The sequence below is a fragment of the Marmota marmota genome, unplaced genomic scaffold (assembly GCF_001458135.2).
Source record: "Marmota marmota marmota unplaced genomic scaffold, marMar, whole genome shotgun sequence".
In the NCBI taxonomy this organism is placed as follows: Eukaryota; Metazoa; Chordata; class Mammalia; order Rodentia; family Sciuridae; genus Marmota; species Marmota marmota.
The window spans coordinates 2,216,181-2,240,163 of NW_026000108.1; the positions used below are offsets into that span (position 1 = coordinate 2,216,181).

General features: G+C 51.0%; 1 protein-coding gene across 1 annotated transcript; it reads left to right on the plus strand.

Annotated features, from left to right (window-relative positions):
- Positions 1-894: 894 nt before the first annotated feature.
- On the plus strand, positions 895-23,959 carry Add1 (adducin 1). The gene is made up of 13 exons (XM_015481898.2): positions 895-918; positions 1,720-1,905; positions 2,365-2,514; positions 4,121-4,264; positions 4,368-4,466; positions 5,459-5,635; positions 10,588-10,839; positions 13,419-13,520; positions 14,170-14,259; positions 14,975-15,067; positions 18,867-19,023; positions 21,332-21,430; positions 23,455-23,959. Exons 1-13 carry the CDS (start codon positions 895-897, stop codon positions 23,793-23,795), a joined length of 1,914 nt encoding a protein of 637 aa, XP_015337384.2. The 3' UTR covers positions 23,796-23,959.
- Positions 23,960-23,983: the final 24 nt, after the last annotated feature.

Below are 23,983 nucleotides of genomic sequence, written 5' to 3' on the forward strand. Positions count from 1 at the left end.
TAAAATAAAAAAAAAAAAAAAAAAAAGATGATTGTGGAAGCCCAGAACTGTTGAATGCTTCAGGCAGGAGTGTGCATTACATCATGCCCTTTGGAAAGGGACTTGGTGTCACCTCCTCGTTACCCTCTGGAGAAACTTGAGCATGTACATCAGGATACAGGTGCAGGAGCTTTCATAGTAGCCTGGTTTATACAGCAGAAGCTGAAGCCACATGCCTTGAAGGGAGAATAGATGCACATATAATTCAGAATAGTAGTTATTTTTGAGATTTGGGAGAAATGGAGCTCCTGAGTTGTTATTCTATTTCTTAAGCTGATTGATTGGTTCATGGCTGCTTGATTTGTTATTATATTTAAATTATCATATACTTTCCCTAACTCCTGGTTTATTACATGCTGGTTATGTGCTCTACCGTTGAATGACATCCCCAGCTTGAATTTGAAGATCATATACCTTCTAAATACCCTTGTATGTGGGATTTCAAAATAGAAACTTAAGATAATCCAACAGAATCTAAATTGAGTTTTTCTTTCTTCCATCCTTATTTTTTCTTTATTCCAATTAATTAAACAAATTCCTTCTTTTATTTTGTTTTGACCCAACTTGGAAGTTAAGGCAGTTGCTTTGTTTTGCTTTAGATAGTCAAAAAGGTCAGTGTACTTTTTTTAGGTAGAAAAGAATTGACTTCAGGAGATAAAACATGCAGCTGAATCACCATTGATGGGAACGTGCAAGCACAAAGCATGCGTACGCTTTGGAAATACCCAAGAGAGAGAGCCCAGGCCCCGAGCAGCAGAGCTGCATGGAGATGGGTATTGCTGAGTCCGAGTGCAGAGAAATTGTTCGTGATTTACTACTGTTCCTCCTGCTGCCAAGAGCAGTAGTGGTGGGGCAATGCCATTTATCCAGAGCTCTCTTGTGAGTAAGAACCCTTACCAACCCCGTTCTACTGAGAGAATCAGGTGAGTTTAGAATGAGGGTGACATTAAGGGAAGCAAGGATAGTTTCAGATACCTGAGACTTGTCAGAGGTAGAGATTGCTCTGTGTCGCACACCAGCAACTGTCATGAGAGATGGGACAAGGCGATTCTGCTCAGCGGCAGGACTGCCTGATCAGTAGGTCTGTCCAGGTCTTTTGGTGGTTATTGCAGTATCATGGTGCCCACAACATAGGCTCCCAGCAAGAATTGCTGAATGATAAATGGAGCAGGCCCCATTAGGATGTGCCCAAGCCTACCCTCAGTTAGATGGGATTTTCTTGTGGGCAGGACTCTTCTGTTTTACTGCTGTGTTCCTTGTCTGGTGTGTGCTTGGTGCATAGTGCCACAGCTGTAGTGAATGAATTTTTTTGGAGAAACATACTTTGGAAGGAGCAAAGAATAGCGAGGTGGTGTTTTTTCTGATGAAGCCCTAAGGAGAGATTGCTTTCATTTATAATTTTTAATCATTTTTCTATCATGCCACAAGTTTTGAGTATTAACAAAAAACCATTTTGACTTTTAAAAAGTAGGTTTTTGGTTTTCCTTATTATACCTCTGAGAGTGACCTTCTTGCCCATTTGCAGTAGAATAACCTGGTATCAGAGGGCTAGTGTGGAACTGGTTATTCTCCACAAATCATTTTTCATGAGTGCCACCGGGAAGCACTTAATGTACTTTATGTTCAATTACTATGTGATATAAACCCAGAAGGCTTCCAGTGCCTCTTGGTTTGTGGTAGGCTCTCTGCCGAGGGGCCTCCCATAACTCAGCTGTGAGTTGTGCCTGGGAGAGATGCAGGTGCTTTCAGCAGGACTTGGGAACTAATACAGTCATTTTCCCACAGACCAGAGTGAACTCGGAGCAGGAGCACTTCCTCATTGTACCTTTTGGACTTCTTTACAGTGAAGTGACTGCATCCAGCCTGGTAAGAATGTCCTCCTTTGCGCCAAGTTTGAACAATCACGCTGAATCTTCAAGTGCTTTCAAATCCGTTGGGATACACAGTACTCAAGGAGTGGGAGAATCCAGTCGACATATAGAACTGATTAATTCAGTTAGAGAACAAGCTTTGAGAGAAGTTAGAGGCTCTTTGAACTTGGGTTTTAAACAGTTTACAGTTGCCAGGCGTGGTGGTGCACACCTGTAATCCTGGCAACTTGGGAAGTTGAGGCAGGAGGATCATGAGTTCAAAGCTAGCCTCAGTAGCACAGTGAGGCCCTAACCAACTTAGCAGGACCTTGTCTTAAATAAGAAGAAAAGGGCTGGGGATGTGGCTTAGTGCTCACATGTCCCTGGATTCAATCCATGATACCAAAAAAAAAAAAAAAAAAAAAAAAAATTCAAGTTCTCTTGACATTTAAAATTTTTGTTTCTTTTATTTCAGGTTAAGATAAATCTACAAGGAGATATCGTGGATCGTGGAAGTACTAACCTAGGAGTGAACCAAGCTGGCTTCACATTGCATTCTGCAATCTATGCTGCACGGCCAGATGTTAAGTGTGTTGTGCACATTCACACCCCAGCAGGAGCTGCGGTGAGTGCTGCCTGGGGCATTGAGGTCCTCGCTGGAGGTGCTGCACATACCTGAGTTGCACTTGCTTGTTTCATAATAGGGATCGAGTCCAGGGCCTTGCACTTTCTAGGCAAGCACTCTACCACTGAGCTATACTCTAAGCCACTAGTTTGACTTTCTTAAGAACAAAAGAAAAGATTTCATCCTTCTGCAAGGATTAAGGAGAAAACTACGTAGAAAGTGGCTCTTGGAAATGGCCTCAAAGAATAGGCCAGATATGACTGGCCAGGTCAAAAGAAGAAGCACCCACAGACAGCCACAGTGCAGCTGTGGATAGCCATGGGAGGCAGGGACCTAAATCGTCACTTGCTGGATCCAGATTAGAATACTGTCCTAGGGGTGCTGCGGTTGTGGCTCAGTGGCAGAGCGCTTTACCTCTTTGGGGATGTATGTACAATTTAATTTTGAAGAACCTCTAATAAATCTGAAAATGTTCTTTTGACTGTATGATTAGAGAATCACAGAGGGTTGAGATGCTAGGGTCAGATTTCAGTGTGTTGAGATCTGTGGGGTAGAGGCTGATGTGGGCTCAGGGAGAGGCTGTGGACACTGGGACTGAGCCTGCAGATGAGAGGGGGGAAGCTCGGAACCAGCCTGCCAAGCTGCCCCACAGACCTTCTGTCCAGAGCCAGAGGACCCAGCCTGGGTTGCTGGGCAGAGGCACAGGTAGTGCAGCTGCCAGGAGATCTGGCCTCCAAGCCTAGAGCTTTCTGGGACCTTCCTGGGGCCTCAAAAAAGGAAAAAAGAGAAGGTTTTGGAATAACTTCCTTGGTAAGGCAGTTCCTATGAAGTTGGATCCACTGAAAGGAATTCTGTGTGGTTTTGTCCTTTAGATGAGCTTTTCCTCTGTGCCTCTGTGCTGTACGTGTCCGAATCTTTGGACCTTGTCAGTCTAGTCAGAGCTGCTGTCTGTAGAAGACCTTCAGAATTAGACATTTTAAGGCCAATTTTGGGGAATTTGAGGATGTGTAAAGGGCTATGTGAACACTCAAATTTTTTTTTTCTTTCAGTCTTAATTTTACATAAATGTAGAGAAATTGTACAGTCTCATTGTCCTAAACTCTTGGTATATTTGGTTTTATCTAAATTTCAGGTGTTTTGTTTCTACTTGCAACTTGACATAAAACTATGCCATATGCAGTGGCTAAGGAGGCTGAGGCAGGAAGATCGCAGGTTCAAAGCCAGCCTCAGCAACTTAGCAAGGCCCTAAGTAACTCAGCGAGACTCTATCTCTGAATAAAATATAAAAAGGTTGGGGATATGGCTCAGTGGCTAAGTGCCCCTTGGAACATCTATTTTTGAGGAACCCATGAGGCTTTCTTTGTGCTGGACCATGGCTCACTGAGTCCATACGTCTCAGCTTATATAGCACTATAACCAGTGGAAACTCCAGAGATGTAGGTCTTGTCGAGTGAGCCCAAAAGTGCTGTTTATGCATATGTTCATGTGTTCATTCACCCCAAGGAAACGTGTGCTTTCTATATCTGTGAGGCGAGTGCTTGCAAGCCAGTTGCAGATTGATGCTGACTTTTCCTTCCCTGGTGACGACTGACTGCTTGTTCTCCAGGTCTCTGCCATGAAGTGCGGCCTCTTGCCCATCTCCCCAGAAGCACTTTCCCTTGGAGAAGTGGCTTATCATGACTATCATGGCATTCTGGTTGATGAAGAGGAAAAGGTTTTGATTCAGAAAAATCTGGGGCCCAGAAGTAAGGTCAGTGGGCCTGGCACCTGGTCTTTCCTGGAGGGAAGAAGAAGCGCTCTGAGGCATGTCCGTCTCGTTGCCTGGCTCCATCCCACTCCATGCTTCCCCTCAGGTTCTCATTCTCCGGAATCACGGGCTCGTGTCAGTGGGAGAGAGCGTGGAGGAGGCTTTCTATTACATCCATAACCTCGTGGTTGCGTGTGAAATCCAGGTGAGGGTGGTTGTCCCGCGGGGTGTGAAGTTCACTTGGTGTTTTCAGGGGTCCTGAGGCTTTGAGCAGTCTTTGCCAAAGATGAGCTCATGAATTTGGAACTTGGCCAGGACAAATGCATTTTACTGATTTAAGTTAGCAAAAGATTACTGGACTTTTCATTCCTAATTTTTTATTTTTCAAATACATAAGTTGTCAGCATTTATGGAGCACTGGTATGTTCCAGGCCTCATGTTGGGCACTTTTTTTTTTTTAATATTTATTTAGTTGTAGATGAACATACAGTATCTTTATTTATTTTGATGTGGTGCTGAGGTTCGAACCCAGTGCCTCACACATGCGAGGCAAGTACTTTACCACTGAGCCCCAGCCCCAGCCCCATGTTGGGCACTTTTTTTTTTTTTTTTTTTTAAATATATTTATTTATTTTTAGTTTTCGGCGGACACAACATCTTTGTTTGTATGTGGTGCTGAGGATCGAACCCGGGCTGCACGCATGCCAGGCAAGCGCGCTACCGCTTGAGCCACATCCCCAGCCCCCATGTTGGGCACTTTGTGCGGGTCGTGTGTGTGTTATTTCCCTCTGCCTTTACACGCCCCTTTTGAAAATGCTGGAGCTGAGAGGTGGGTTCATCCAGACTCGTGGCCGGGACACTGCCCGAGCTCTGCTCCAGGCCAGGCTCTCACTCTCCCTGACTTAGGTTTGGGGCCAGTGAGGCTCCAAGTCTTGAGGGTCCTGAATGGTGCTTTGTTTTCCTATTTATCTGCCAAGTGTAAATGCCCAATGTCTTTGTCGTGCTGGAGAAGAACTCTGAAAGTCGTGTTAGAGTCAGTGGATCAGTGCCCACTGTGCTTTTTTTTTTTTTTAATTCTTACCACTGATGGCTCACTTTGTTGAAACCTGCATAGCTGTACAAGTACGTGTCATAGTCATCTCTTTTCTGAGTCTCTCTATGGTACGCAAGCCATGGTGTTTGCTTGTTTTGGAAAAGGTTCGTACGCTGGCCAGTGCAGGAGGGCCAGACAATTTAGTACTGCTGGATCCCGGGAAGTACAAGGCCAAATCCCGTGCTCCAGGGTCTCCGGCGGGGGAAGGCACTGCATCACCTCCCAAGTGGCAGATTGGAGAGCAGGAATTTGAAGCCCTCATGCGGATGCTTGATAATCTGGTAAGAATGGTGCCGCCACTCGATTAGAAAATTTCTTTCCTGAAAGTGCATTGATTTTTTTTTTTTTTTTTTTTTTAATGGCAAGCAAGATGGCTACTTTACATGTATCTGAATGTCACCCTCAAAAATCATGAAGCCGGGGCTGGGGTTGTGGCTCAGTGTAGAGTGCTTGCCTAGCGTGCTCGGGGCCCTGGGTTCAATCCTCAGCACCACATAAATGTAAAATAAAGATATTGTGACAACCTAGAACTTGAGAGTTAAAAAAAAAAAAAATCATGAAGCCGCCAGGCTTTTTAATGTGTAGGCTGCATCACAGTAAGCCACAGTGGTGTTTTGTTTTCCCAGCTAATGTTGTGTTGGGGCAGGTGGGGCAGGAGCGCAGGCTCCTGCTGGCCAGCGTCCACAGGCAGGCTGGAGGGCCTTGCCACATTGTCAGCCTGGTGTCTGTGTAGTTGTAGCTGCTTGGGGCCTGGTTGCTGGATTCCACAGCTCTCTGCCTGTCGTATTGGTGGGAGACCCTATGCTACTTATGTCAGGGACACAGAATGGTACCAGCAGGGCACAGAAGCAGGATGGCTTGCAGCATTGATGGCGAGGGCCAGACCACAGACCACACTGGCTTCATGCAGGCCAGGTCTATGCTGGGGCGGCTGAGGACTTGTCCTTCTGAGGATCTTGTCCTTCTGCAAGGATCAAGGAAGAAACTGTACGTAGAAGGTGGCTCTTGGAAATGGCCTCAAAGAATAGGCCGGAACATGACTGGCCAGGTCAAAAGAAGAAGCACCCACAGACAGCCACAGTGCAGCCGGGGACAGCCATGGGAGGCAGGGACCTAAATAGTCATTGCTGGATCCAGATTAGAATACTGTCCTGCGGGGCAGGGTCATGGCTCAGTGGCAGCGCTTGCCTAGCACGTGTGAGACACTGGGTTCCAGCCTCAGTACCACATACAAATAAATAAACGTGTGTATCTACAACTAAACAATAAAAAAACACTGTCCTAGGGTTTTTCTGGTGACTTAATGGCTAGAGATAATTTTTATTGTTGTTGTTTTGGGGTTTTTCTCTGAGACCTAAGTAGTGAACCCAGGACCTTGTGCAGGCAGGCAGGTGCTGTACTCCTGAGCCACATCCCAGCATTGTCCTCGAGTTTCCAGCCCTCCAAACACACCACGGGGCTTTAGTGCTGCCACAGGGCCCCTCTCATGCCACACTGTACCTCTCAGGTGGGCTTTGGGAAGGCCCATCCTAGTGCCCCATGATGGCCAGTGTGCTGCATGTGAGGCGTCGTCCCCTCCGTGGGGACTCCTCGCCATCAGCTGCATTCCATCAGGGAGGAGAGATGACAGAACAGTCTTCCCTGACCTCTGCATCCTGCATTCACTGACCCCCTTCGCATGGAATCTTGAGAAGATTGCAGTGTTTGGCTCAGGAGTTCATGGCCCTGTGATGGAAGTGGCAAACAGATTTCAGGTCACTGTGTGATCTAGGGGTGACAGGCACAGTGGGAGGGACAGAGACAGTGGCAGGGCAGGAGCCTCGGGCCCAAATTGGTTAAGGAACGCAGGAAAAGGAGCAAAAGCTAACAAATCAGGTACAAGAAGCTGTCGGAATGAGGGGGCAGCTGGAGTTGGTGTCCCTTCAGGAAAGTTGCAGCTAGAGAAGAAGTGGCTTGAGTGTCCTGAGGTGAGGAGTGCGGAGCTGGCCCAGGCATAGGGTTCCTTCCTCCTGGCCCACCATCCCACCCCGCTCCTAGCCAAGAGTCACATGAGGAAGGGGGAGAGGAGGTAAGGCTCTGCATACCTACTCATCTCGTGCTTTCAGGACATTTTGGAAGGTGGAGAGTGAAATCTAAATTAGGCACTAACTCTGATTTAATAGAAGAGGAAGGCTAATAGTGAAGTGTGTCTTACAGAAAGTGTATTTTATTTGGTTTCTTCAATAAGTGCACGTTATTAGCAGTTTTAATATTAAAGTTCTGTGTAGCTTATAAGAAATAAACTGGAAGCCACGAATGATGCTGCACACCTATAATCCCAGCAATTTGGGAGGCTGAGGCAGGAGGATTATAAGTTGGAGGCTAGCCTTAGCAATTTAATGAGGCCCTATACCACTTAGTGAGACTCTGTATCAAAATAAACATGGATGGGACTGGGTGCAGTGGTGCAGCCTGGAATCCCAGCAACTTTGGAGGCTGAGATATGAGGATCCTTAGTTCAAAGCCAGCCTTAGCAACTTAGTGAGGCACTAAGCAACTCAGTGAGACCCTGTCTTTGAATAAAATACAAAATAGGGGTTGGGATGTGGCTCAGTAGTCATGTGCCCCTGAGTTCAATCCTCAGGACCAAGAACGTAAATAAATAAATAAATAAAAAGGGATGGGAATTCAGTGCACCTGGCTCACTCTCAGTACCAAAGGAAGAAAGAAAGAACAAACGAACATCAGGCTGGGGCTGGGGTTGTCACTCAGTGGTAGAGCACTTGCCTAGCACGTGTGAGGCACTGGGTTCCATCCTCAGCACCACCGAAAGGTAAATACATAAAATGAAGGTATTTTGAAAAAGAAAGAAATGAACTGGACGAGATTTGCCGACTGTGGTCTGTGTTTACAGCATCTGATTTGCTGCTGTGCTGACTGCTAATGATGGAGCAGGTAGAGAGCAGGTGAGAATCCCATGCCATAGTAGACGTCTCATCTCAAACGTCTACAGTTAGGAGAAATGCGCACTTGTTTCCACAGCAAAATAGAACTTCAGCTCCTCCAAAAAGGAACAAATCTATATATCTTGTGTCTATCTGCTTACCTATGTGTGTGTGTGTGTGTGTGTGTGTGTGTGTGTACACGCACACGTGCGTGCGCGTGCATGCTCTGGGGTTGAACCCACAGGACCTGGGCACTAAGCACAAGCTCTACTGCTGAGCTACATCCCCAGCACCCCCATATTTTTAATCATGAGCCAAATAATTGTTCACAGGATCAAGTATTAGAGAATTCTGGTTTGACAGCATTAGAAGGGAAAATGAAGAAAAACCAGTGCCCTGTCAGAATAAAATGGTGTTTCTGGGTCCTGAGACTGTACCCTGAAGCCAGGGAGATGCCCCACGTGCAGGCAGAGGTGGTGTCGACAGAACTGTGTGTCTAGGCAGTGCTCTGTGGCCGAGTCATCCCTCAGTACCCCTCAGCAGAGCTTGCTCATGGATGCAAAGTGCCTGTGCAGGTAGATCTTGCCTGTCTGAGGAACACAATGAAGATGACTCCCTTAATGAAGACGGCCATTTAAAAAATTTTTTTTAGTTATAAATGGATACAGTATCTTTTTATGTATTTATCTTTATGTGGTGCTGAGGATGAAACCCAGTGACTCAACCTGTGTGAGGCAAGCGCTCCACCACTGAGCCCCATCCCAGCCCCAGCCTGAAGATGGCTGATTTTAAAAGTGTATCAAAGCAGTGATGGGTAATAGATATCCAAGGAGGAGCAGAGCCAGAGAGAGAGACGATTTCTGACGTGGGAGGAATCATCCCTACTTCGTACTGTTCTTTGTTATCTGAGACGGGGACTCACTGTGTGGCCCTGGCTGGCCCTGAGCTCCTGGGCTTAAGCCACCCTCCTGCCTCAGCCTCCTGAGTAGCTGTGACCATAGTCGTGCACCACCACACCTGGCTAGAGGATCCGCCCCTGAGGGCTCCTGTGTGTCTTCAGTCGCCCTGTGTCCTTTGGCGAGCATTGTGACGTGCAGTGAGTGCACACCTGTCCAGGCACTGCCAGCCCTGTGCTGTGTGACGGCACAGCTCTGGTGTTTCATAGCCTCCTGGGGGGCGGTGCGGGGCTCCAGGCGCAACTCAGCTCGGTCTCTGCCTCACAAGGCTGCAGTCAGGCTGTTGGCCAGGGCTGGCTTCTCATCATACGGCTCCATGGGTTCGGGGAGGGGTGCCCCCCTTCTGAGACTCCGTTTTCCTACAGCGGCGGTATTCATGATGGCTTGCATCTCCAGAGCTAGCAGGGTGGGACTGTACGCTCTTTGTTGCCTGTTGCAAATGCCAGAGGCTAGAAGCATGGCAGTTGTTGCGCCTGGGCTTGAAGGGCAGGGGCAGTCACAGGTGGAGCTGAGGGTCATCAAAAAGTCTGTCACATCTACTAAGTGCTAAGCCCTGGTGAGGAGAGATGAGGAAGACCCCCCTTGTCTGCAGCTGCTGCCTGGGGGGACAGCTGGCAGGTGCTCCAGCAGAGGGGCACGAGGTGCCACGCACCTGTGCAGGCACAGCTGGGGGTCGCGAGGCAGCATGGAAGGAGGAGTATAAGTGCCATATGCAAATTTTGCTGAGAACCAGTTGCCATGAGTGGTGTGTGGTCTTACCTGATGGTTACTACAGTGTTGAGACTGTGTGGATGAGTCTGCTCTGTGCAGTCGTCAGCAGCAGGTGAGTCCTGTCAGCTTGAAAACTGAAGTCGCCACAAAAGCAATAGCCAGATCAAAAGCAATGCTGGTACTGCACAAGCCCTCGGGTCCCTTTTCAGTCACTTGCCATCTCAGGTGGCCACTGTTTTGTCTCTACAACAGAGATTGCTTTTGCCTGTTTTGTGCTTTTTACAAGTGGACCCAGACAGTGTGTGTCCTTTTCCACTGTGTTTCCCTGGGCAGTCGGTTTGTGAGCGTGGTCCACGTGGGTGCCATTGCTAGTAGAGCCTTCTCTTTCCTCACCACGGTCCACCGTGTGAGCATGACAGTTTCTTGTTCTACTTTGTGTGGCTTTCTGGGTGGTTGTGGTTTGCTCGGGCACGGTGGTCCTGCTGTCAGCGTTGCGGCCTGTCTTTGGCGAGCCTGTGCCTTCTCGGCCACGTGCTTAGGATTCGCGTTGCAGAGCTGCGTGTTCTGCCTGTGGACGTCTCCACAGTGAACCCTGCTCTGAGATCTGGAGCACTGACTATCTTTTCTTCTCTTTGGACCTAGGGCTACAGGACTGGCTATCCCTATCGATACCCTGCTCTAAGAGAGAAATCTAAAAAATACAGCGATGTGGAGGTTCCTGCTAGTGTCACTGGTTACTCTTTTGCTAGTGACGGTGATTCGGGCACTAGCTCCCCTCTCAGACACAGTTTTCAGAAGCAGCAGCGAGAGAAGACAAGATGGCTGAACTCTGGCCGGGGTGACGAAGCTTCTGAGGAAGGGCAGAATGGAAGCAGTCCCAAGTCGAAGACTAAGGTGTGGACGAACATTACACACGATCACGTGAAACCCTTGCTGCAGTCTCTCTCGTCCGGTGTCTGCGTGCCAAGCTGTATTACCAACTGCTTGGTCTGTGCCTACCTTACTGTTCATAGTTAGATGATGTAGAGCAAGTTGGGCAGCTGGGGCTTCGGAGGCTTTGGGACCCTGCCCTCTGACCCACATTGACTCATGACCCTTCCTCGTTAACTTGCCTTTCTTTTGAGCCAAAGCCCACTTTATGCCTCAGCTCAAACTCGAGTAATACTCTGCTTGAAACTGCTTAAGATACAAGGCACCTCTTTAGTCATTGCCCCTGAGGCCGACTCCACTCACAGTGGAGCACTGAAGGACTCACCTGTGCTAACGTGAAAGCAGGAGCTCTCTTGAACTCCAGCTGTGTCGGCTCTTAACTCCTCACGCAGCTCTGAGAGGCCTGACCCGCGCGCCAGTGCTGCCCACGCCTTGCTTCCCTCCTTGTCACAGTGTTTTCTTAAGCAGTTTTCCCCGCGGCCCGCTGGCCTGTTCTCTGCTGACTCTTGTCCTCTCTCAGCACTGTTCCCTGCCCTCTGTCCCAAAGCCTCGGAAGGCTCACGCCAGCTGCCCTCTGCATGGACTGTTGCATGTGAGTAGGCGGCCATGGTGGTGAGTCTTGGACTCCTGTGGGGTGCGGCATGACCAAGTGCAGCGCAGGCCACCTGCAGGCACCAGCGACAGATGCTGCCAGGGGCTCATTTCAGTGTTAGCACTGTGCAGGGCTCCTGTCCCCTCAGAGGAGTCCCTGGTGTCCTGCTGCCAAGGGTGCTTTCCCCTCCCGTAGGCCAGCCCTTGAGTCTGTCCAGCTCACACCTCAGTGCAGCAGAGGCCCTTTCCAGAGCCCTGGATGGAGTCCCCCGTGGGGCAGCACAGTGGGGCCAGACCTGGCTGCATGCTGAGCTCAGTAGAGTCGGCAGCCCAGGTGTCCCAAGAAGCAGGAAGCCGACAGCCACATTTCCCCTTTCAACAGTGCTTTTACTTGATAAGTTTATTTAAAAAAAAAAAAAAAAAAGGTTTTGTCTTCCCCAGGTGGTTCTGGTGTTTTCCTGCTATGCAGTTGGCGCGGAGCCACTGTGGTCCCAAGCAGCTGTGTCACGTGGGCGAAGACCCTGCGTGGTGGCAGGCTCAGAGTGTGGGAGCACGTCTCTTCCTCTCCTGCCCTCCCTCCCTTCCTTTCTTTCTTTGGTTCACTGGTTAGAATGGTTAAGCTTAAAAACAGAACCCCTCTCTGCTGCCGCTGGGGTGCTCTGCCGGCTGCCTGCCAGGTCTCTCCAGAGCGCACCCACAGCAGGCAGCATGGCTGTGAGCTCTGTGATGGTCGCCTGGAGGCAGTCCAGTCAGGCTGGTGTAGCTCGCAGCGGAGCACCTGCCTGGCAAGTGCAGGCCCTGGGTCAATCTCCCGTATTTAAAAAAAAAAAAATGGAAAAAAGTCACTTGAGGCATTTTAGTCAATGAGTGCATCGAAGGGGATCTTGCTCAGCTGTATTTATATGTGTTTCCTATTTCCTGGATTAATACAAATTCCACGCAATGTTCCCAGGTTGGTATATTTTAATTTATAATAATTCATATTAATTTTTTAAATGGGTTCAAGCTTCTGAGGTGGCTGTTTTAACATTTTGACTAGAAATATTTATAATAAGACGCTGAGTTGTCTTTTCTCTGAGAAGGTAACCGTCAGCGAGTGCCCGCAGCTCCATGCCCATTCCACACTCCTTCGCAGTGGCTAAGCCTTTGACAGTTTGGTTGCTTCCTTAAGGTCATATGGTTTATGGCTATCTTATTGCCTCTCAAAAATATTCCGAAAGGCACAGCCGTTTGCTTTCAAAGATGGCTTGTGTTAGTGTTCAGTGCCTACTCACGCCTCGGAGTCAGAATCTGACCCAAAGCCCATCTCGATTGGAGGCCTGAGCAGCGATGAGCAGGAGGCACTGAGGCTAAGCAGCCTTTGAGGGCTCACCAGGCGCTTTATTTTGTTGGAACGGTTTTGCAACACTCAGAGGTTTCTTTTGTAAAACATGATGTCACCCCCTCACCTCGTGCTTGGGAGCTGCTGCAGCGTCCCCTGGTGGACAGTGCCGCTGTGTGTCTGGTGCTGCCACTCACTTCCACGCACAACTCTGGTGGTGCCCACTCTGCCTGCAGTGCGGACTCTTGCCCTTCCTGGGTGGCTGCGTCACATTGCTTCTCATGATCCTGTCATCTCACGCTTCCAGTTGGCTTTGGTGTTGGGGGACTCTCAGGGCGGTGGACCAATGGCCTCTGAGGGGCCTGATCCAGCTGGTCATTAGCCTGATTGCCCCGGCTCTTGTGGGCTTTCCCACTGGCCACGCCTCTGACTCCACCATTCAGTGGTTTCTGCGTGGCCACGTCTCACCCCCATGTCAGCTCTGTAGAGTGGCCCAGGGTACGTGGCCATTGGTTCAGCCGTCTGTGAGGTTCAGTGCATGAGCAGATGTGAGGTCAGTTGGACAGACGGATGCTGTGGCGTTGTGACTACTGTCATGACCCTGACTTCTCGACTGTTCTTGATATTGCAGTGGACTAAAGAGGATGGACCTAGAACTTCCACCTCTGCTGTCCCTAACCTGTTTGTCCCATTGAACACTAACCCAAAAGAGGTCCAGGAGATGAGGAACAAGGTATGTGCTGTCCTGGGCACTTGGAGGGAGCTGGGTGCAGGGTTGGAAGGGATACTGGCTGCTGTGGAGCAGAGGGGTGCTTGCTTCCAGCAGGGCAGTCTGTGCTCCCACTGGGGAAGTGAAGTCACCTCCTCATGCTGAGGCTGTGTTCCGCCATCAGTGTGGAGCAGGGGCAGCAGACATCTGGGGCCTGAGGAATGTCGGGGTGATGCTTGCTCAGTAGCAGGTCTGGAGTAGAAGCCCCAGAGCCTGATCCAGCAAGAGTGGGTGGCTGTTCTGCCTTTCAGACTCATTCAGAGGCTCATAAACTGCACTGGTCAGAATGTGGGTTGTCAGATTGTCAGTGTTCACAACCCCCACGTATTCCCCCAGGTCACTGGGTACAGTGAAGGGCTGGGGCTCTGCTTGAGCCTTCTGGAATGTGTGGGAATTGGGACTAGTCCCTCCATTTCTGCTGACCTACGCCCTGCTAAGCAGGGTGGGCCAGTGCCATTAGGCAGGTGTTCCTGGGGCGTCATGCCGTCTGGGCTGGGTGGAGCACAAGATCACCTTGGGTGTAGTGGTCCAGGTGCACAAGCAACATGACTGGCGGCCACAGCATGACCACTTTGTGCTGCTTATGTGCTTTTCTTTTCCTTCCCATCCTTAGATCCGAGAGCAGAACTTGCAGGACATTAAGACTGCTGGCCCTCAGTCCCAGGTTTTGTGTGGTGTGGTGATGGACAGAAGCCTCGTCCAGGTGAGAGCTCAGAATGTCTCTCGTATTAGTGGGTGGTGACTCTGTGTCCGTCTGCTCCAGAGTTGTTATTAACTTGGGAGAGAATGACTTTATGAGGTGAGTATCCTAGGCAACCAGTTATCTCTGCTATGAATTCTCTTGATAAGAAGTAGACCAGCCACTTCCCTTGAGTTCTAGACCTAGCATCAGCATGCAGAGGGATGTGCCCATCCCTGCAGACCCCTCCTTGTAGTGCATGCCTGTGTGAGGGCGCGTATGGCCAGCTCCGGGGTTAGCAGGGTGCTGTGTAAGTGCTAGAAAAAGGAGGGTTTGATGGGCCTTTGTTCTGGAACAAGTCATGTCTGCAACATAGCACTGCTTGGGCTGCGGAGGGAGGGCCTGGTAAATGTGGTCCACATTTACATGCATTTCTGTAAAATAACTGTACTTAGTGGCACATTGAAGATAATTGTGTAAGTAGTTATCTTAGAATATGAAGATGCCACCTGATGCTTTCAAACCTGACTCTTCAGGGGTAGATGGTGATTGTTGCATTTTCTGAATCTGGCCAGCTGTGGTCCTCGTTTCATGTTTGGGGTCTGCACGTACCACTATCACCACTGCTGCGTTCACTGTTGACCGCTGTCCCTGCTGCATGCTCTTAGCTGGCTTCCCCCTCCCCGGGTGGTTGTAAGCTAGGCCTGGTGTGCTCTGATGACTCAGTTTACTGTTGCAGGACGCACCCCTTTCTGACTGTACGGAGACTATCGAAGGGCTCGAGCTTACAGAGCAGACCTTTAGTCCCGCTAAATCTCTCTATTTTAGAAAGGTACTCAACGCCCTGGCAGTCCGCGGTGCTCTTCTCCCTTTCCTGCCCCCACCACCTCCCGCTTGAGACCTTGTCTTTGTTTCTGATGTAGCTTGAAAGAGACCTCTAAATCATGTATGAGATTTCAGCAGACTCTGTTTCGCCTACTCTGTTCCTTAATTAAAACGGGTGTGAAGCATTGTACAGTATTGAGATATTGCTGGGAAGTGGCCAGTCTGAAGGAGACAGTGGCTGCATTGCTCAAGTTCTGCACATGACTCGTCAGTGCATGCCTTTGGGCTCCAGAGTTTACCTTTCACAAGATGCCCATTGCAGATGGTCTCGTCAGGGCTCTGCTGGCGGCCACAGCTCCCCCACAGCCCCTCCCCTTGCTTGTTCATCTTTGACCATAGCCATCAGGGGTCATTGCAGAGGAATGGATTTTTTTTTTTTTTTTTTTTTTTTGAGAATAGAACCCAAGGCTGTTGAATTATATCACTGCCCCAAAGAAGTGGGAAATAAAAGCAAGACACTCATTGTCAACCTTCATTGATAAAAATGCATTTATTTTTACTTTAAAAAAAACTTGAGTACCTGGGGTTGTGGCTCAGTGGTGGAGCGCTTGCCTAGCATGTGTGAGGCCTTGGGTTTGATCCTCAGCACCACATATGAAGGAGCAAATAAAGTAAAAAAAATTCATTGGCAACCAAAAAATATTTAAAAGGAAAAAAAAAAACAACTTGTTACTGTTGCAGGGGAGAAAGACATGAAAATCTGAAGCCCCACAGTTTGATCTCTGTGTGCGTGGGTATCTATCTAGCCTGTGCTGGAGGTAGACAATCCTAGGTAGTAAGGGTCCTGGAGAACTTGGTGCCCATGAGGTGGTTACCCACTGTGTGTAGAGTCTTCAGTGTTTGGCCTTCATTCGGAGGACGTAGCTTGGGCTCTGTCTTCCGCTGTTAACATTTTCAGTGTGATGCCAGTCTCACTAACTCGCATTCCAGTTCAGCTAGAAGCAGCTTTGTGCCAAGGTGCCATCTTCCTCCTGGAACCCCTGGTCATGACGTGTGGCTTCATGTACTAATGCAGTGGGTTCTGCTTTCCTCGTGCTTAGAAGTTACTCCAGCTACTGTTTTTGGGGGGAGAAGGATGGGTTCCTTGGCAGCTTGTGTTTCCAGCCAGCACATTGGGCCACGAGCCGTGGTGTTCTTGTGGGTTAGCACGTTGTGGATGTGCCAGGCGCCTGGGTGGAGTGCGCCCTGCACGTAAAGCAGGCCACAGCCAGTCACTGAGGTACTGTCCCCTTGGCACTGTGGTGCCTTTAAAGGATTTCATCTGTGGTGTGTTCAGCTCCCCAAAAGGCAGGCTGGCATGTGTCCCAGGACGTGCTTCTGCCTGGTGTGTCGTCTAGTTACAGCTGTGCTCTGCCCCAGTGGTGCTCAAACATGGCACGTCACAGTCACCTGGGTGCTTCACAGATAGATGGAGGGTCCCCAGTCTCAACAGAGCCGCCTCGCTGGCTGGCCCCAGTTGAATAGATGTGGACTCCCGTCCTTTATTGCCCCAGTGGTGGGGATGGAACCCAGGGCCTCGTGCCTGCTCGGCTGCTGCCCCACCACTGCACTGCCCACACTCCCAGCTTACGTGGACTCTTCCTTGAGATTTGTGCTTCTTACCTCCCCATTTCTGAAGTTCACATTTGTGTTTTGATCTTCACCCCCATCCTGATGAGACATATTTCATTTTTATGGCAAAAATGTGCTTTGACTCCATGGATGTCCTCTACTGGAGCTATTATTTTATTTTACTACTTTTTATGTCAACCTCAAAATGCAGACAGTACTGCTCCTTTGGTGTAGGGAGCTGCTTTAGCGAGGACGGTGTCCCGGAAACTCCCCTCCCCAACATATAGACTCTGCTTCCTGTCTGAGGAACAGCCCTGAGGACTTGGGAAGCTGGGGCTTTCTGAAGAACTTTCTTTTGCCTTTAATTCCTCCCTCACTGGTGACAGCCATTCACACTGTGAAGTCCACCTTCCCATGAGGTAGTAGTTATCATTTCAGAAAGGAACCCTGTACCCAGTTGGAGGCGCCTTCAGCTTGAGCCTTTGGGCATCTCAGTGCGGACCTGCAATAATGTTGCCACCTTCTGAATTTTATTGCTAGTGGACCGAGTAGCTGGAGCAGAGGCGTGAAGGTCTGTGTTGCAAGGTGTTCAGCTAGGAAAGGGACTGTGTGGTCTGTGTGTGCACCCTCCCCTCATGCTGTAGCGTAGGAGTGCACAGGGTAGTGAGCCCACCTCTTGGACTCACTGACCCTGTGCTGAGCTCGCAGCATGCGCATGGCCCACCCTAGGAGCATCCCTTTGCCTCTGCCCTGGTCTTCCTTGCAGATGAAAAGCTAAAGCTCAAAGAGCTTAGGCCTCAAGCCCAGGCACGCAGAGCTTTAGGGCTGGAGCCTTTGTCTTGCCCAGACGTCTCAGTCAAGTACACAGTTACTGGGCCTCTGTGTTGCTGGAGTCCTTGGTAGGTCACCTGCAGTTGGAGAGGGAGGAGGCTCCAGGCAGCCTGCTGGAGGGAGCGGCTCTGCCGCGCCCTAACTGTCCAGCCCACTTGTCCTGCACCTCAGGCTCGGCCTTGCTTTGCCTCAGAGCCAGAGGGTCACTGCATGAGGAGCATCACCATTTGAAGTGGTCACCGTGTTTGGCAGCCCAGCAGACCCCTCCAGCCAGTAGTGAAACTGAGGCTGCTGGACAGGAAGGGGCCTGTCTCAGCCAAAGCTAATGAGTGGTGGACAAGGATTTAATTTGCTGTCTTGCCGTGGCAGGGTTGCTTCTAAATGAAGAGCCACCAACCCGAGGTCAGGCCTAGGCAGCAGGAGGGGAGCCCCTCCTGTGACGGGCCTCCAGGCTGTGCAGTAGAGCCCCTGCTCCAGCAGGCCCTTCTCCCTGGGGTTCTGTTATGGTTAGCCTTGGAGTGCTTCAGAGTGCCTGGCAGTGCCACTCAGCGCAGACCCACTGGGCTCCCGGCCCTGCCACCAGGACACTTTCTGCCTCCGGTGGTGCCCCTTATGGAGATGAGTGCTGCGGGCACAGAGGCTCCAGGTCTGGCAATGTGTGATTCAGGGTCCTCCTGTGTTCACTGGGTTTTTGGAAGCTGGCGATGAGTGAGGCGCCTGTGTGTGAGCTCTTGTCAGTGTTTTCAGAATGGGCCCCAGAGCGTTGGAGAGCCAGCCCCAGACAGAGCAGCTCCGGGGCTCCTGATGGCTCCCTCCCTCGCCGCCTCTTGGGACGTGGCCTAGGAGCTGCCTTAGTGCTTTGCTTTTGCTTTGTTTACACAGATGCTCAGTTTTCCAAAACCCTCAGGCACACTCTGGTGTTGAAGGGCATTTTGTTTGGGGGTGTGTTTGGGAACTGGTTGTAAACTGTGGGCAAGACTTACCTATGCTTGGACCTTGCCATGAGAGAAGGGAACCCCCACTGTGATCAGCACAGAGAGGCCCTTTTCTATTCCTGTGGTCAGTGGGCAGGTGGAACCCTCCGGTGGTCTGTGCTCTTGGGTCCGTACTAGGTGCCTTTACTTTTGAACCTGAAGGACCGTGGTCGGGTCTCTTTTCTGGGGTTTGTTCGGCAGTGTTGAAGCGTGTTTCCACATCTTCTGCCCCTGACGGCTACCCTCAGTCTAGGCCCTGGGCCCCTGGCCGTGCAGTTTTGGGCTGCCTGTCTGCTCCTGGAAAGCCTCCCTGCCCTGCCTGCAGCCTGCCTGGGAGGAGGGTGTGCCCCTTGGCCAGGCTTCTGCAGACCATGCCCCTTCTGTCCACAGGGGGAGCTGGTGACGGCCTCCAAGGCCATCATTGAGAAGGAGTACCAGCCCCACGTCATCGTGAGCACCACGGGCCCCAACCCCTTCAACACACTCACAGACCGCGAGCTGGAGGAGTACCGCAGGGAGGTGGAGCGGAAGCAGAAGGGCTCTGAAGGTGAGTGGGAAGCAGCAGCCTGAGGCTTCCCAGCGAGGAGAGTCCTGTGCGTGAAGCGCAGACTGTGGCCTTGTTGAGGCCTGCACATCATCCAGCACACATTCCCGAGGATTTGAGAAGTTGAACACATTTGGGAATAGTGCCGTGAAGGGGTGGCCTCAGAGAACTCTGTGTCCCCGTCCCGTCCCGTCCGTTCCCCCCCCCCGTGTGCACCCTGTGCCTGGGGTGGTCCTGCCCAGGAGCGGCCCCAGCAGCAGTTGGGCCCGCTGTGCTGTGCAGAGAGCTCTATCTAGGGTGTGAGGGGCCGGCCGTTCTTCAGCGGGGTTCCGTCTGTGTGGAGCGATGAGAGCATCCCAGGAGAATCCGCTAGTTAGTGGGGGAGCTGCCCCAGTGTCCACGACACTGGCTTTTCATACGCACAGTGATTCAGCTTCACGGAGAAGAGGCCGCCTCTGCTCCATGGGAATCACTAACACTGAATACTGATGGTTCCTAAGGGCCAGCCCCACAGTAAGTGTTCTGCCAGTAGACATCCTGTCTCCTTCTCAAGGTGACCCTGAGAGGAGGGCCCACCCCTGCAGCTGGGTCCTGGGGCAGAGACAGAGCTCTGCAGGAACACGGCAGCTCTGCCCGTCCTGGCTCTGTGGCTTGGGGTTTCTGATGTGTTATTTTCTTCATAGACCCTGAGGGTTTCCCTGTGCTGGGGTGATCACTGGCCATGAGTAGCATGTTGACACCCTGATGATCTCAAACCATGCCCAGAAGGGGCCACATGCTGGCCTAGCCTCCTTCTCTTGGTGACTTACTGACATAGGTCGCCATGATTTTGTGAATGATGATTGGACACTTTTATAACACATGAAAATAAATGGAACTGAGTGCCAGAGTCTCGAGGAACAGGTATTTCCAAACTATAGGTTTTTTTTTTTTTTTTAAAGAGAGAGAGAGAGAGAGAATTTTTTTTTAATATTTATTTTTTAGTTATTGGCGGACACAGCATCTTTGTTTTTGTATGTGGTGCTGAGGATCGAATCCGGGCCGCACGCATGCCAGGCGAGTGTGCTACCGCTTGAAGCCACATCCCCAGCTCAAAAACTATAGGTTTTGAAAAGTGGAACCAAAAATTTTGAGAACTAACAAAGAAGTAGTCCTCCCATTGCCTCCTGGAATGCTGGAGCAGGGCACATGTGGCCGGGAACTGGGGCTCAGAGGCCAGCACCTCTTCTTGGACAAGGTTCTAGTCCTGCAGGGAGGAGACACTCAGGCCTTTGGTTTCTGGAAAGCAGCAGTGCCCTTGGCCGGGAGGCAGCTGGCCTGGGAGAGGGGTCTGCAGTCAGAGAGTGGACAAGAGGTCTGAGGAACAGGGTTGCACGGACTATTTTTTCTAAGTGAGAAACAGGCAGGGGTTTCTGAACCCAGGGTTTTAGTTCCTGCAGTTTTGTTTCCTTTTGCTGCTTTATCAGTGGATTTCAGAAAAGGAAAGAAAAATCATTGCAGTTATCAAGTTTACTTTATTGATAAGAATGTTCTGCGTGAGAAATCAAGACCAAAGTCGTGGTGGCATGACACTGGGAGGTGGTGATTGGGACTAGGAGGTGGTGAGTGAGACGAGGCCGTGAAGCTGCCGGCCACTCGCTCCACAGAGGATAGGTGGGTCTAGCTTTTCAGTCTGTCTCAGGGACACTGGCAGGTTTTCTTGGGAATAAGAATAGAAATTAACTTTGTACCCAAGATTGGTTAAACTTCAAATAAACACTCACTTGTAGTCAGTCTCTTGATCCTTTTCCAAAAGCTAGCAGACACAAAGCCCTGCTGTGGCTCTTCCAGAACACGCCCTGGGAAGCCAGCATGACCCCTGAGGCCGTCTGCTGCTCAAGAGATTGGGCTAGTCGGTTTGCCTCGCCGTGCCTCTCTCCTACCCGGTGCATAGGACACCTAGAAGGAGGAGAGGTCTCCTTGGGCTTGTGGTTCCTGAGGTTTCAGTCCCTAATTGGTGGGCTCCCTTGCTTTGGGCCTATGGTGAGCAGCTGTCATGGCAGGGAGGGCCTGGTGGAGCACCGCTCCTGCCCTTGTGGAGGCTGGGAAGAGAGATGGAGGCTCCCGATATCCTCATCAAGGACATGTCCCGCAGGGACCTTCCTCCTCCACCCAGGCTTCCCTGCCTTCCTGAGGAACCGTCAGCCAGGGACCAGATCTGCAGCACATGAGCTCTTGTGGGACACCTGTAAATTTCAAACCCTAATGCAGGCTGAGGGTCCTGGGGTTGCAAGCCCCATGCGCCATGTTCTTGTTTTGTGTGTACCTGCAGACAATCTGGATGAGGCGGGAGAGCAGAAGGAAGAGAGCCTTCCAGACCAGTCGGCTGTGCCCCACACTCCCCCCAGCACCCCTGTCAAGCTTGAAGAAGGTGAGCTCTGGCGGAGGCGGGGGTGCGGTGGCCCTGATGTGGGAGGGTGCATGCCTGTGCACTGGCACCTAGTTGTGGCACTAGTTCTGTTAACCTGAATAAAGAAGTGTGCAGGCCTGACCCAGCTCTGGAGTCCTCCTGGCCTCTCCTCCTCCATCTGTTCTGTGCTGGGTAACCTGAGGCAGAACAGAGTCCAGCCATTATGATCGTGGGAGGGCAACTTCAGGGTGGGACCCACCACGGTTCTTGTGCCAGCTTTGCCCGTTGCTTGCCTACTTACCATCCTTCGTCATGTCGAGAGGGCACCTGAGTGCCTTCCATTGTCGGGCTGCAGGATGCTTGACCTGCCACACCAGGCAGGTGCCGAGAGGCTGTGTATACCCTGCTCGCCTCTCGGACTGTCGCACGTCCGTGGTGTGTGATCTGACACGTCTGTGTCTCAGTCTCGTACATCTGTGTCTCCCGTGAAGCCTGTGGCTTCCCTCCCCGTTCTGTGTCCTACAAGAGTGGCTCGGCCTTTCTTGTGGAACCCGGTGGCTGTGACTGAGTGCATAGACTCTCTCCTGTGCTTCTCTTTCTCGCCGCCGCCTTTCAACAGGAGCTGGATGTGCTAAAGAGTTCCTGCTGCCCTAGTAAGTACTGCCCGCGCCTGGCGCTCTGCTCTCACACCCCTGCCTCTGCTTTGCCTTGTTCTCCTGCTTCTTTGTTGTTTATTAAGTTTTGTTTTCTGTTTATTCAAAACAAAAACAGAGGCCCTCTTTTTTTTGTACCCAACCCTTCAGTGGCCTCCCCATGATTGAGTTTACCTGAGCACTGTGCAGGGCAGCGGCCTGCATGGACGGTGGGATGGACTGTCTGGGGCCGCCACATACTGCACAGTGTTGCTCAGAGCAGCCTGGATCTAAAAATGGAGTTTTTAAGTTCATCCTCTGAGAATCTCTCTTGATGGTTGGGTCAGATGTAAAAGCAGATGAGGTTCTGCCAGGTGGGTTCTTCCACTAGGTGCATGGAGTCCTGTTTATTTGGACCTGTGTTTAAACTGGCATTGGCAATTTGAAGTAAGCTGAAGAGGGTATTAATACTTTTTAAGAAATGTGACATTTGTCAAAATGATGGAAAGTTAGAGTGCATGCTGGGGCCTCTATCTTGGAGCGTTAGCTGCTATGAGCTTGGCAGAGGGAGCCCTAATCCCTCCGGGTGGGGAGGTGCCTGCACCCCCAGCCTTCCCTCCTGCTGTAAGTGTGGCGTGGAGTGAGGGAAGAGGGCAACGAGTAGGGTGGACTGTGGGGCACCTCCTGCTCCCTAAGCTACAGCAGTGTGGGGCCTGGAACATGTGTGGCCAGGCCTCTCCAGCCCCGCTTAACTCCCGGTCCTGAGCTGTGCTTGACTTCTGAGTACTAAGTGGTTTGGTGTTGCCTAACATGCAGCTGCTTGTTACTTTGTAGACTACGTAAAACCTCCAACACTGGTGTCCCTGGGGTGGGTGTAGGCATGTGGGTAGATGGAAATCAGCCACACCTAGGCTTTCTGGAGATAGGTGACATTTTGCTCTTTCCTGTTGAGTTATTCAGATTGTGAGGATGGCTTGATTTTGTTATTGTTGTTTCTATAACTTCCCTTATAGTTCATTTTTCTTTTCACTCTCCAGCCTAAATGGCTTTGTTTTCTTGGAGGTCTGTGCTCCTGGGGTCTGGGGTTCGCTCATGGTTCTCTCCTGGCTGCCCTTGGGGAAGACCAGATGTTGTGGAACCAATTCTAGGCTTAATTTTAGTCCAGAGCTCAGCATGAGGGCTGTGCTCCTCAGGAAGCTCGAGATGCTCCCCACCGGAGGCGCCAGACAGCCTTGGAGACAGACCTTTTCTAACAGTTAGCTTCACCCAGCTAAGGTAGAGAAGGTCTAGTTAGAGCTTCTTGTCTTGGAAAACGCAGAGTCCCTTGAGTGGCCGCTCCTTCTGCTGACATTAGGCAGCTGGCGACCAGGCAGGAGCCCTAAAGCCTTTCTCCCACTCCCACCCTGCTGCCAGACCTCCTGCAGGAGCCGGCTCCCGGAGACGACAGCGATGCTGCCACCTTCAAGCCGATGCTACCTGACCTGTCCCCCGACGAGCCTTCAGAAGCACTTGGCTTCTCGACTCTAGAGGAGGAGGAAGCCCAGGGTCCCCCAAGCCCTACCCCAGACCCCGCTGCTGACCCTGAGCCAGCCTCAGCCCCAGTAGCTGAGGAGACGGCCCCCCCAGCTGCCGAGGAGGGGTCTGCTGTGGATCCCGGCAGCGACGGGTCTCCAGGCAAGTCCCCGTCTAAGAAGAAGAAGAAGTTCCGCACTCCTTCCTTCCTGAAGAAGAGCAAGAAGAGGGGCGACTCCTGAAGGCCCGGCCTGCACTGTCCTGTCTGAAGCAGCCCTGAATCTGCCAGAGTCCCTGGTTATGTCTGTGTTCTGTCCTCTTGTGTAATGGAATGCGAAAAGCCAAGCCCTCTACCTAGCTAGGCCCCTCCTGCCTGTGCCCAGCCCCATGCAGACCGGTGCTGACCGCCCACGTGTGCACTCTGCCCCCC